This window comes from Fusarium phalaenopsidis (genome assembly GCF_050370095.1).
Source record: "Fusarium phalaenopsidis strain FUZ10S chromosome Unknown contig_32286, whole genome shotgun sequence".
Classification (NCBI taxonomy): domain Eukaryota; kingdom Fungi; phylum Ascomycota; class Sordariomycetes; order Hypocreales; family Nectriaceae; genus Fusarium; species Fusarium phalaenopsidis.
This window is the reverse complement of record NW_028145413.1, coordinates 3,930,962-3,944,767: the sequence shown is the minus strand read 5'-3', so window position 1 is coordinate 3,944,767 and position 13,806 is coordinate 3,930,962. Positions and strand designations below refer to the sequence as shown.

The 13,806-nt window shown below is 51.2% G+C and overlaps 3 protein-coding genes across 3 annotated transcripts; 2 read left to right on the top strand and 1 right to left on the bottom strand.

The window, feature by feature from the left end:
- Positions 1 to 413: 413 nt before the first annotated feature.
- LRP88_03505 (uncharacterized protein) lies at positions 414 to 1,334 on the bottom strand (the record flags this gene model as incomplete). The annotated part of the gene is made up of 2 exons (XM_083240124.1): positions 414 to 554; positions 609 to 1,334. 2 exons carry the CDS (start codon positions 1,332 to 1,334, stop codon positions 414 to 416), a joined length of 867 nt encoding a protein of 288 aa, XP_083105254.1.
- A 1,023-nt stretch (positions 1,335 to 2,357) lies between these two features.
- Positions 2,358 to 5,126, top strand: LRP88_03504 (uncharacterized protein; the record flags this gene model as incomplete). The annotated part of the gene is made up of 11 exons (XM_083240123.1): positions 2,358 to 2,610; positions 2,662 to 2,844; positions 2,895 to 3,165; positions 3,219 to 3,239; positions 3,293 to 3,362; positions 3,419 to 3,511; positions 3,568 to 3,692; positions 3,746 to 4,015; positions 4,071 to 4,390; positions 4,447 to 4,505; positions 4,557 to 5,126. The coding sequence occupies 11 exons, from the start codon at positions 2,358 to 2,360 to the stop codon at positions 5,124 to 5,126; spliced, it is 2,235 nt and encodes a 744-aa protein (XP_083105253.1).
- A 3,154-nt stretch (positions 5,127 to 8,280) lies between these two features.
- On the top strand, positions 8,281 to 10,305 carry LRP88_03503 (amidohydrolase family-domain-containing protein; the record flags this gene model as incomplete). Its single annotated transcript, XM_083240122.1, has 2 exons — positions 8,281 to 9,759; positions 9,808 to 10,305. 2 exons carry the CDS (start codon positions 8,281 to 8,283, stop codon positions 10,303 to 10,305), a joined length of 1,977 nt encoding a protein of 658 aa, XP_083105252.1.
- Positions 10,306 to 13,806: the final 3,501 nt, after the last annotated feature.

Below are 13,806 nucleotides of genomic sequence, written 5' to 3'. Positions count from 1 at the left end.
GTAAGGCCGTATTTTCTTGCCCGGGAGTAAAAAAATGTGTATCAACAATATTACCGCAGTTGCAAAGTCTCATTCAGCATGAAACACTCAGGGCTTTGCTCAATGTGTTTGAAACCCAGTCACCTGGGCATGATCGGTTTGGCTTCAGGGTAGGCAGCTGCCAGGGCTTGAGGTATCGTTTTCGAGCAAGGCAAATTCGAACACCAAAGTCAATCAGAACAAGCAAATATATAATCATATAATCAAAAAGTAGCTTCCAAAAGATCTAAAGAGAGTATAAGGAGACTCGGAGTTAACTTGCCTGACTAGGTAGGTACTGGTAATTTGAATCATGAACAATTTTATCTCCCATTATGGACCTCGGAATCGGTTCTTTGCCAAATAATATGATATCAACGCAAAATTTCTATTCTCTACTGACATAGCTGAACCTGTCCTTTTGTCGCCCCTTTAATATCATAGGGTTGAGCCACGTACTTCCTGCCCCTTGTCTCCGGGCTCGGGATCTTTCTAACGCGTTGCTGACCCAGCACCTTATCACAACCCCAATCGGCCTATTTTGTGTTAGATGTGAATCGTTTAACTCTCGGTGTTTCCGGAAAACGTACCATTGGACCGCCCTGAGTCGCTGGCTGAGGACAAGTGTCAACCCACTTGACTTGTCCGATCTTGTTGCCGTTCTTACCCCCCTCGGTTGATTCCTGAGAAGATACGGTGACAATCCTGGCGTTTCTTCCTTTGAAATCTTGTCTGCCGGGATATTGGCGGTGGTACAGTTGAAGAGCCATGACCTGGCCGCACATGGCTTGATTGCCACCCAGCCCGCCCGCATTTTGCGATGTTACCTTGGCAAGTTGGCAGAGTTTCAATGCTGAATAGACAGGCGTATGCTCAAGGTCGTACGAATAAGATCCGTACCCTTTTTGCGAAGAAGCCAATATGACTTCATCGTCAAAGGCCAGTGCAGTCATGGCGGAAGGCCTCGCGTCCTGGCTGGCGCCGTAAGCCTTGATGGCATCGGTTATTTCGCCATAGGCATCCATGGCCAGCTGTAGTAGTTGACCGTCGGAGAGAGGTTTGGGAATCGACTTGATGTGGCTGGTGGTCACCCAATAGTGAGAGAGCGAGGATACACTCGGAGACTTGTTGGGCCATTTGTTCGCCACCAGCGGCCAGTCGACCTTGACCTGTAGGTTGCCCGAAACCCGCGGCTCCGTTTCTGGGAGCACATATGGCTTCTTTGAGCCTTTGCCGGCCCCTAGCACATCGTCGACCAACGCGCAGAGCACGACAGAGACCAGCAAGGCCAAGGCTCGCGAGGCTGCGATGATCATTGTGAAGAGGCGGGGAGGCCCTGAGCTAGAGGTCTGTATGGGTATTAGTAAGACTGGAACATGATGGCATGCTGTGATTGTGAATGAGTTGAGTCTCGTACCGGAATCACGGGCTTCCATCCAGAGCGCGACCACGGCGAAAGAACCGTTTAATCCTTGAGGTGTCAGATTGTCAGATGGATCTCCGGTCGCATCTCAGTTGTCTCGGCTATTGCCTGGTTTTTGTTTACGGATTAGCCCGAACAAGGCCCCTGAAGGTGTGCCACTTGGCAATCTAGCAGGGGTCAAGGGGCCAGTTAGAAGCCGCCGTTGAAGCCTCTATCAAAAGCCACAGGACTGATTCGTCCTAGCACAAGCGCACTTTGACGCGCCAGAGGCCTCGCGTTAAAAAGTCCAGGCCTCTGAGCCAGAGCAAACAGTGCGGCCAGACCCCTGAGCTAGTCTCACTCAGGTCATTCCCCACCGCAGAGCAAACTCATGGACCAACAGCAGATTGGCGATAATCAAAGGTTAAAAATACACAATCGCGACTTGGCGCGGAGTGCCACGGCTGTCACGGCATCCCTAGCCCCTGGAACGCGGCCGATTCCCCTGTCTCCAAGGCTCTGGGCGCCCAAGGTGACATCTTTTCTCTGGCATTATTTGAACTTGCCGTGTACTGTATTGGCGCTAATCCAATAGAGGGGATTCACCAAGGCTAGAGAAATATCGAGAAAAGGCCAGCGCATTGCTTCATGGGAAATAGGGGTCTCGACCAACTTACCGTGGCTTTACTCAGCTCTTTTAATTAGTTGATCCTCCGCTGTGGCGTACTAACAACGACAATATCCGTCCTTCTAGAGCCTGCTTACCTCCTGGCTCATCTATGGACGGACATTTGCTGGACAGGGGTGGGTGCCTCAGGCCGCCACCTTCAGCTTAGCTCCAGCCACTGGCTCCACGCCTTGGTTGGCCCCAATGCATTCATCACACTCACTTCGCCCATTTTTCCCTTTGCCTACGTCTCTCGTTTGGCCTTTCAAGATGAGTCGCCTAGTATGGCATTGCCTGGCCATCACCGCGCTCATCCAACAGGCAACTGCTTTCCCGCCGTTTCCGAGCCTGGGGTCAATGCTGGTCCCCAGAGATGGAAATCAGTTTGATGACATTGACTCGTCGGACGCCAGTGACCTTTCATACATCACGAAACTTGCTGCCATCGGAGACTCATACTCGGCGGGAATTGGCGCTGGAATTCGGCTTGGAGATGCAGGTCAAGGATCCGATCCACAGAGCGGTAGGTTTTATGTGTTCTTCTCAAACAAACAAGCATCTGACATGATCTTAGACTGGAGCTGTGGTCGACACGATAATGCATATCCTAGTCTAGTCAACCAGGACGGCAGGCTTGGCGACAAGTCTAAGAGAAGATTCCAGTTCCAATCATGTTCTGGGGCCACCCTAGAAGATGTCACGCAGCAGCAGCTTCCTCATATCGACAAGGGTCAACAGGTCATCTTGGTCTCTGCTGGTAAGCTTGAGAGTTGAGTTCCAGAAAAGTAAAATCTGACGCAATGCTAGGTGCCAATGATGCCGAATTTGTCAACGTTTTGAACCATTGCATCTATCAGTGGGCTTCTTTCGACTCATCGGAAAAGGCATTTGATAAACTGGGAAATTCCATTCCTGGGCTCCTCAAAGACTATCCACACCTGACCGAGTTCCAAATCGAGGAGTTGACGCGAAGCTGTGATGAACAGCTGGAAATTTCCCGGGAGCTCGTCGAGAGTGACAACTTTGGCCACAAGGTTGATAATGTCTTGACTGAGGCCAAGCGTAAGCTGGCAAACGAGTAGGTGTCCTTTTCTACCTTGGTTTCATTGCAGTTGTTAACATAACTGGCAGTGGTACTATCTACTATACTGGGTAACAAATGGGCTACTTTCTTGTTCCACAACTTCCGGCTAAATGTTTGATAGATACGCCAAGTTTTTCTCGACAACCATGACTGAGTCGTGCAACAAGGTTTCCTGGTCGACATGGACTGAGGTTAGTTGCGGCCTTGAAGAAACCAACGGGCTGAATGTCATATCTAATATGCATAGGAATCTCACGACTATGCAAGAAACACGGAGCATCTCACAGTTGACCTGCGGAAAAAGATCAATGACCTCGTGGATCTGATTAACGAGAAGCTGGTAGGACTTGCCTGACTGCGCCTCTTGGAACTGTATCTGACACATTTCCCCCACAGGCAACAGCCGTGGAGAGAGCTGGTTCAAGCGTCCAGTTTGTTGATTATGACTCGATAGTGGGAGACCTCGGAGGACGATACTGCGAAGCTGGAGTTGATGAGAGAACATCAAAGAAAAGCACGAGGTATTATTTGCACGGTTTGATGACGTCTGCCGAAAATGCTAACTTTGTCACAGGTTTGGCCTCATGTTTTACGAGCTCAACACTGCAGATCAAGCAGACAAGACACCCTTTGACCGATCCGAGGACCGCCCCAGAAATAAGACATTTTCTGGCTCCCAGAATGTCTTTGCCCATATTGCTCTTGCCATGGGCCCGGATGCCAAGTTCACCTTTGACCAGAACGCGAACGGCACTGCTTTGGGTGATTTTAACATTCCGACAGGAGATGATGATTCAAAATCATCTGATGGGGGATGGCGGATTCCCAACGTTCTGCCTGACGGGTAACATTTATGTTCATCTCTTATTGTGTGACAACCACTAAAATGCAACTGCTAGATATGCTCGAGCTTTCCATCCTCAGATTCTCCTCCACCAGGTCATTGCCAATCGCATCATCTTTGACATGATGAGCCAAAACAACAAGGTCAACGGCTACGGAGAGCTCCCGCTGGTCACTGAAATGGGTTCATGCCGCGCTGATTCCGGACCTACAACATACCTAACGCATCAGGGAGCCAAGACGGGCGAGTTGATCCAGAATGGTGTCAAACTCCGAATCCTCCCTGTGGGTGATTCCATTACGTATGGACGCCATGAAGCGGGCGATGGCGGCGATGGAAATGGTTACCGAGGAAGGCTAAAGGAACACCTTACGCGTAAGATTCAGGGACTTCTACATGCTGCGTCGCCAATGTACTGATACTCTCGCTAGAAAACACTGTTGTCTTTGCCGGTACAAGAGCAGCCGGGACTATGGAAAACGGAAACTTTGTGAGTACTGATGCATATTCCCTATTAGATGGATGGCTAACTGTAAACTAGGCTGCTTGGCCGGGAAAGACGATCCAGTTCATGGCGGACCATGTCGACCCTTCTCTGCTGCACCGCCCCAACCTTATCCTTCTCCACGCGGGGACAAACGACCTGGAAGACAGAGCCCGGTACTCAACAGAAGGAAATGACCCTCAAGGGATGGCAGATCGCCTAGGTGCTCTGATCGACCAAATGTTCTTGGCATGCCCCGACGCCGTGATGCTCGTGGCCATGATTCTGCCCACCTGCGACCCTCACAAGTCAGTCAACCACGAGGCTTTCATCAGCATGATTCCCAGCCTTGTCAAAGAACGCAGACTGCAGGGCAGACGTATCCTTGCTGTTGACTTTACCGATTTCCCGCTGGATCAACTATACGACTGCATCCATCCAAAGCCCGACGGTTATCACAAGATGGGTGATTGGTGGTACGACTACCTTACTCAAATTCCCCCGTCATGGGTTACGGAACCCATTGGAGATGATCCGGCTTTACCTAGTGGTGACGGCCACAGATACGGAGGAGTTAAAAAGCCTGCTCCCGCGCCTGAGCCCAGCAAGCCTGCTGCTGTCGCCTGAAGCGGGCATATCTGAGACATTGGATGATTTTGGGGGCTAAATAGACCATGTACAAAAGTTTTTTTGTTTGATAGCGCTGGCGAGATTGCGCTGCATGCTGGGAAGAGCGGTGTACACGAGGTATTGGCATAGGAGTCGTCAAGTCTTGCATGGTTTTGGGTGGCGATGTGGGCGTCTTTGGATTTCCTTGGCATTAAGTATTGAGGCCATATACATTATCATAGATTAAGCAGGCTGTAAAATTGACCACCATTGGCGTCAAGGAATGCTGCAACAACATCTACTCGACAGATGTGAGGTATTCTCCTGTTACCCGAGAAATACCCGTAGCCATCTTGACCTAGGCACCTCTGTGTATTGCTCTGTTTATCTTTAAACACTCACATCGATCTCCCGCCCCCCTGAGCTGCCTCGCTAGCCCATTTGTATTATCACATTCTGAAATATGGAGGATGCGATTCGTCCTGGAGAGCAGGCTACTCGAACCATGTTCGAGCGAGCCAACAAGACATGGTCCAGGCTGTTCGAGTTGGCGTCGCAAGACTCAGCACTACCAATGAGTTGCCTATCGTGCCTGGAAACGCAGTTTCCAAACCACCACTGTTTCCCAGAGAATCTCCATATAGACACCTTTAGCAATGTTGCCGTTACGAGGGGACGAACCACATGGCTCGCTAGCGAGGAAGCCCTGCATCTCCCTTCTTTGAGAGATGAAACCTATTTCCAAGTGGCTTGGAAGGAAAAGACTCGGGTTGTTTTCACTTCAGATCCACGCCGTTCAACGAAAATTCTACCGGATTTCTTTACCGTAGACGACAATCACGTCCCGATACTGATGCTGGCCTGGGCCTACGTCCTCTCAGCACGATGGGCCGAACTCATCCCAGGGGCATGCATTTCCCAAACCAATCAAGATGCCTCCAACGGCCCAGGGATGCCAGGAAAAGGCAAACCCGTTGTCTCAATCAATCTTGGTCAGGCCGATGAGAGCGCCGTGAACTTGTGGAGTTCCATCTTGACAGAAGGAAACGGTTGGGATGCAAAAATTTGCAATGCCAAGGGAGTTCTGTACTCCCCTTGGACTGTCAAACTTGCTTCAGAACAGTGTCTCGTCATTAAAGACAACCCAACGACGTCAAGCTCAGCCCTCAAGCATACCGCAGCCTCTTCGATTACGGCCCTTCGTTACTTGTCTGATCACTGCGACCTTCACAATATCCATAACCAGAGTCGAGCAGCTCTCACAGCAGCCCTGTTAATTCCACTCGCCAAGTACGACAACAGACAAATCGAACTTGCCATCCCAAACTCACCGGGCAATCACAGCGGAAAAAGAAAGAACCTACAACATCTCCTCTTGCCATTGAGAGCCACGGCCAACTGGATCGGCTTTTGACACTCAGCTGCAACCCAAGGGGCCTCAAGGGACTCCTGGACAGTACCTTCCTTGAACCTGACGTGGCAACCAATATCTGCGGGATCTGGTTACAGGGCTCGTTTGCATTTCTGGATGCAATCAAGGATCCACATCAACTCTTGCGGGTTCTGATGAAACGTGACCCAGAACTTGGGTTTCTATGGTTTGGCGCTTTCTTGACCGGAGCCTATCACCGTTCCTTTCGAGAAGCTCGAGGAGCTCGGTAGCCTGTCGATCTCAGTTCAGCTGCATGGACAGGGACATTCGCATCATTCATTCAAGCTCCGGCGCTCTTGGAGACACTTGGTGAGGACAAAATTTCTTGTGCTGGCGAATGTTGTCTCTTGTCTCTTTCGCATGGTGTCGACTACACAACGCCGCCGCTCTTCCCCTTCCCGCCATTCGGCTACACTGCAATCGAAGACGCGAATATAGATGTCCACGAGCACGCACTTTGTGGGATAGCCCATGGTCTCGCGTATGCATTCTTTACCTGGTCCTACAAGGATGGAAAAGAGGTACAACAGTACTGTCCAGATCGTGTTTAGTCAACTACCCTCCGCCTGAAGAATGGTCAAATTGCAAATCACCATGATGATATTATCGACAACTATGAGGGGCTCAATTACGAAGACCTCGACTCGGAAGACGAAAACTCAGAAGCTGTGACCCGAAATATCTTTACATGGCTTCGCGGCGAAGATGGGTTTCTCATTGCGGAGAGACCAATCCGCGAACATGAGTGGATTGATAACCTAAACTCGGACGATGATAGTCCAATCGAGGAGGATGTCCGCTCAACAGTGGGGGAAAACCTTCATGGGTGGATAGCGAGGGTATCAACACAAAGATCAAACTCAATCTGAAAGAATTCCGGGGGTGGATTGTGTTCAAGTAGCGATATTTGGGTCCTCTTCTGGGGCATGAGGTGTCTGATGTGAACGGTTTATTCATCGGAGGCATGTTCTATTCCACCCATTACTCAAATCGATACTATGTCTGACGCCTTCTCTATCTGATAAAAAGGTGATGACTGGCTGAATAAGACCTCATCGTTCTAGACCATCGACGCATGCTCTCCCCTGGGTGCTACAAGGTATCCGTACGGAGAACTCGGGGGTCCGGGCACTGAATGGAAGGATGAGCCTATCATCTGTCAGCAAAGATGGAGACGAACATGGTAGCATCATCTCGGGTTTGCAACGGACACCGAATACCTATCACAAAAAGTCTCATCACCATATGGCCACAGGCATCTCCCGAGCATCCCAAAAGAGGCGGTCATGATAGAAGAGCTGCTATATCGTGAGACTGAGGGTCCTCCTAGCTCCCTCTGGGTAAAAGGACGCAATTCCTGAAACCTTAACCCCAGCGGTCAAAGTCCGGGGTCCGATGAGGAAAGAACCCTGCAACGGCCGAGGCTTCCAGGGGCGCATAACAAGCATATTCATCCGCCACGCTACTCCTAATCCGGGCGATATAGCCGCCAGGCACGAACTCCTGCAAGTGGTCTGCAATGCTCGAGGTTCTGGCCTCATTTTCTGCCAATAGTTCTTGAGCGTTCGTAAAGACAAGGTTATTGTAGCTTGCTGATCATCCGTGGGTTGAACCCCGCTGCAGAGAGCAAGGACCAGTTCACGATCGATACTTATAGATGCTTTTCCCACGTCGAGAAGGCAGAGATGTTTCTCCAAGGCCTCATCTTTTCTTTTGCCCATCGCTGGTACACCCTCTGCCATGGCCCGCGGTCTTGTCTCTCTTTGTGTTGGCGCCTTATTGGCTGCCGTGAGCCCTGTTGCGGGAGCTTCAACCGCTGCGCAACCCGCCGACCTCGTTTTTCGAAATGGAAGCATCTACACCATGGGCTTTTGTGATACCCCGGTATCGGCATTAGCTGTCCATGGCGGCAAGATCACTTATGTCGGAGCTGAAAACAAGATCAAGAACTACATTGGAAAGGGGACCAAGGTTGTAGATCTTGAGGGTCGCATGGCCATGCCTGGACTGGTTGATTCGCACATGCATCTCCTTTCTGGCGGTCTCTTCCTTCTTAAGTGCGACCTTAGCTACCAGACTCTGCCCATCGAGGATGTCATCAAGCACATTCAAGGATGCCTTGATGGTGAGACCGACAAGACCGACGACGACTGGCTTGAAGTTGTCAACATGGACTATGCCGGTCTCGTTGATAAGAGTGGCACCGTGGGCAAGGCTCAGCTCGACAAGCTCAACACCAAGCGCCCCATCATAGTCCGCTCCAGCGACTACCACACCGTCATCGCCAACTCACGAGCGCTGGAACTTTCCAAGATCGATGCCAGCACGAAGGATCCCTCTAATGGCAAGATCGTCCGCCTTCCTGGCAGCAACGAGCCATCTGGTGTCCTTCAGGATGATGCATACAACCTCCTGGTCGGACCGCCTCCTGCCACAGAGGAGGAGAATCTTGAAGCTGGCCGTGCTGCTCTCAAGCTCTTGCGTGAGGCCGGCATCACCACCTTCCAAGATGCCGCCGCAACCAAGGAGCATCACACGGTATTCAGTGCCCTCAAGAGGGAGGGAAACCTCACATCGCGAGCCTACTTTGACTGGCGAATTGAGGCCCCGAAGACCCTCGACGATGTACCCGCTCTTGTGAAAGAAGTTGTGGCCCTCTTCAAGGAATACCACGACTCTACCACCATCGGACCCAAGCCCACCACTAAGTGGCAGGCTGTCAAGGCCTTCATTGACGGTGTAATTACTTATCCCGCCAACACTGCTGCTCTCATCGAGCCATACCTACTCCCTGTCAACGGATCAGACGATAAGTGGGAACCCGATCCGGATTCGCTAAACGACCCGTATTGGAAGCCCGAGATTCTCACCAAGACCCTTGAGCTGCTGTTCTTGGCAGGCATTGACGCCCAATTGCACGTTGACGGCGATCTTGCTGTTCGAATTGGTCTCAATGCGGCTGAGTCGTTCCGCAGGAAGTACCCGCGAAAGAGCTTCAAGCTGGGTCTCGCTCACGACGAGCTCTCCCACGAGAAGGATTGGCCAAGATTTGCCAAGCTTGGTGTTGATCCGATCGTCAGCTACCAATGGGCGCAGCTTGCCTCTTCCTACATTCCCGACACGTTCAAGTCAATTGGCGAGGACCGACTTGACAACCTGCAGGCCTGGGCCCAATTCGAGAAGGGCGGACGACCTCTTGTGTACGGAAGCGACTGGCCAGTGAGTATTAGCCAAATTCTTGATGTTTTCGCATTCTAACATTCGCAGATTGACCCCCTCGACGAATTTCTTGCGCTCAAGGTGGCCGTGACTCGATCGGGAGACACAGAAAACCCCAACTCGCCCGCCAGCCAAGGACCACCTTTTGTGGGCGTCTTCCCAGCAGGCGAGGGCATTTCTCGCAAGTCTGCCCTTCACTCAATCACCATCAACGGCGCCCGCTTCCTGCGGGCCGATAAGCAGATCGGCTCGCTTGAGACCGGCAAGCTGGCGGATATCATCGTTCTTGAAAAGAACTTCTTCAAGGTTCCTGACGAAGAGCTTGGCCGACAGCGTGTCCTGCTCACCATGGTCGGTGGAGAGGTTCTTTATGTGGCTGACGGACAAGACTTTGGAGTCAAGGCCAAGTTCCCCAATGACGACAAGACCAGCACAAAGCTTGCCCGTCGCACCATTGGAGGCTTCGCTGCCAAGTCGCTCTCGGATGAAGGCAAGGCTAATGCAGCCAAGCTGAGGAAGAGGGGGGTCTGTGTGCACAAGCACTGATAACAGTTAATTATGTCTGGGTCGTTTAGCCAACGGCCAAGCCGAACAAGATTGGACAAGACGTTATTTTTATGAATCCATCGTGTGCTCCGCCTCTGTCGGAATTAAAGAGTGATTGCTGTGGAAACTGAGTCATGCACAATCTATAACCTGGCCACTCCCTGACGGAGAAGCTGACAGAAAACCAACAAATCCACCTGATGCCGTAGCTGGGAATAGTTCCATGTAAGATGCAGCCACTTTGACCATGGCGTGCACCGGACCGTTCCCCTGCATGAAAAGGCTTTAATACCCTTCCCCATCATTGGACCATCTTGTCGACAGACATTATTTCCGCAATCAAGGGTTGCCCGCACAGGATTCCGACATTCCAGCACGAGTCGCCGCATCGGTGGCGCCAACCTCGATATCGTTAGCAACGATAATGATTAAGCTTAGAACGACATTGCCGGGGTACCCCCCATTGGCAGCATGGCTCGGTTACTTCCCAGTGGCGTGCATATCTAGCCATGCCTCCTTGGTTATCTGCCTGATGTCCAGGGGGGCCCTTGAGCCCACCCGTGCCAACAACATGCTCTTAACGTGCCTTTTCCCAGAGATTCGGTAACCCGCCATGTCCGTCTCTTGCTGAAGGTTTCACTGTCCTCCAACTGTAGAGCGTCTTTCTTCTGGGGTGTCTTGTTCCTGTTGGTCGACTTGATCTCCGACTCGTCCAAAATGGCTCCGGCACCATCGGGTGCTGCCGTGCTGGTAGGTGCTCCACGCCACCCCGGATCGCCCGGCGAGGTTTCTCTTTCGAGTCTTTGCCGGGGTGATCTACGCGTTTGTGATGGGCACTGAGATTCACTAACAGGGCACCATCTACACGCTCATCGTACTGGCAGCTCTGGTCATCGCAGCGCGAATTTATCTTCGCATCGTTATTCAGAAGCGAAGACTGCTGGCTAGCGATTTCATCATGATACTGGCCTGGCTCTCAGCGGTGACGACATCAAGTTTTGACATTCTCCTCAAAAAACACGGAGCATTAGAGGCCCACATTAATTATACTCTCACCAACTACGAGGCAGACTTGCGACAAGCTGGCAAGGGGCGGATTAGTAGTTGGGTCGGTGACGACCAGCGAATACCCGCTGTTGTATGTTTTTGCATCTCACGATGGCTATCAAGTCATTATTTTTGCGCTCTAAATGGTTGATGTTGATGTGGTCAAGAATCATGAGATTCAGATGCTTGAGGTTTGCAAGATATTGCCCCCGCCATCTGGAACAGTCTTCTATAAACGGGAATGTTACGGGACGGGGTGACTACTGCGTTTTTCTGACCCTGGTTAGACGCATAAGTGTTGTCTCCCATTTGAGTCCCTGGTTCCATTGAGAATACTCGACTACACTCCCCGTGCGTCCCCCCATGTCGGAACAGCCATTTGGAACAACCACCCGGAACAGTCTTCGGCGACATCAGTCGCTTACCGGGCATACCCTACTAGCAGTGCAGATCACTTGGGCTGTGCATTCGCCTCGAAAGGAAAAACCAGGCTCTTGCATTGCAGACCGAGCCTGCTGTGTTGTCTCACAAATACCAAGACCCATGAGTTGCTACTGGCAGCAGCTACGGCGGAAAAAAAAGGCAAGATGTGATATTTTTACAACTAATGTGACCAGAGATGCATTTTGATTGGTGTATTATTGTGAGGGCCTCAACTGTGGCTGCGCCCGTCATTCTGCACTTTCGCCTGGTCATAGAGGCAAGCATCCTTCAGGCCTGTTGCAGTTGCCCAATCATAGCCTACCATTACCGCCCAATGTGCTCTGCCGTGTTGTCCCTTGCAAGGCGTTTTCAAGGTTGACTCGCTGGCTTGACTGAAACCAGGCTGTGGGCCAAGCTCAAAAACACGACGCTGATGGTACCTTTGTTCCTGTTCATTCATCCTCACCAGCATCATGACAGCGCGTTCATCTGATGCCGTGCAGCATGCATTTGTCAGCGCAATCCAGGACTTCAAAAACAATCTCAAGGATCCCGGCCTTTATGACCAGATTCTCCAGACAACCAGCATCGTCCAGGTCTACGATGCCACCGACCAGCTACAGAAGGATTCATCACGTAGTTACGCGGTCAGGCTGGCACGCCACAACACGGGCCAATACTGATATTACGCGTAGATAAATGACCACGTGTTTATGTCGTGTCGTTGTCAATCACGACGAAGTTGCTAGGCTGAGTGAGTTCACAAAGAAGCAACACACCACTGGGAAGTTGGAAAGATTTTGCTGCTTTGTAGCAAACTTTACTCTCGCAGGGACGTAAAAAAATCCAAAGACCCAAGATTACGACTGAAGGATCAACTCTGGCAAAAGGGCCATCCATCTGCTAGACAGCCGTTGTGGAGGTGCGCAACAACGATAACTCCTCGGTCACCTGTTAGCGATAGGCTCCGTAGACAGCTGAGTTACCCTCAAAATTGCTACACTATTGAAGGTCTTTAACCGGCCTTACCCTATACAGCAATTTTGGTCTACTTTTTGCTTGTGGCGGACCGGTCTGGTTGCCTGCAACTGTCACTCTAACGTATGCAGGGACCTTATTACGACCAACATGTCTGAAAAGGTTGTCTTTCTGGGGTCGGGACGGTTTGTAAGTCTCGGGTAATCAGCGGCCAAAATGTGCCTTTGAAAAGGTCGGCTGCAGGCCAGAATGAACAACTTAAGGTTGTGATAGGCGTGTTCTCTAGCGACATTGTTCCAGGGGACACATAAGACGAGCACTGTAAATCTGCGCGTTGTTCACTCTAGTATAGATGCCATCTTGCCAGTCACGAAAACTTTCGAGAACTACACCGAGACGCTTAGCTGGGAGCGTATTGAGTTCCATGGTGGTGAAGATAACGTTGGAGAATCCTTACAGGGCTGGTGCCTGCCGGGTTAGTAATGAGCTGATTTCGACTTCTTCCGAAGAAGCGGGCCACACAACAGGGCTTCGGTTCCCTAAAACGGCAACCTAATTCCACAGGTCCTGCGGAGCACTCCGTCCGCATGCCATAAGTTAACCTCACAGCAGTTGGGATTGGCCCTATCCGCGGATCAAGCCGACGGGCCGAATGGACCCCTAATTCTCCGTCCAGATTTCCTCTCGCTACTGGTGGAACGTGGCACTGGGGAATCCTTCGGCTACATCGGCTGGTGGGAACGCTTTCACAACCAGGGGTCAGATTCACTTAGCGTCGTATATGTCTGGATTAGGTTGGTCGACCTATCGAAACCAAATCGACTTTAGCCTATAGCCACCTTAGTGTCGGAGATATTGCCGTGGGCGTGCTCGATAGTAGCGTTGCATAACTAGGCACGCTCTAAAAATGATTGGACCCGAATGATATGACAACGTAAAAGGAAGGCGTTGAACTTTAATTAAGAGAACGAGGCATGAACTCCCAGGCCCCCTTGCGTTGTGGATGCTTCGTGTGATGTGTTGTGGGCAGACACGATGAATCGACTTTTCTCA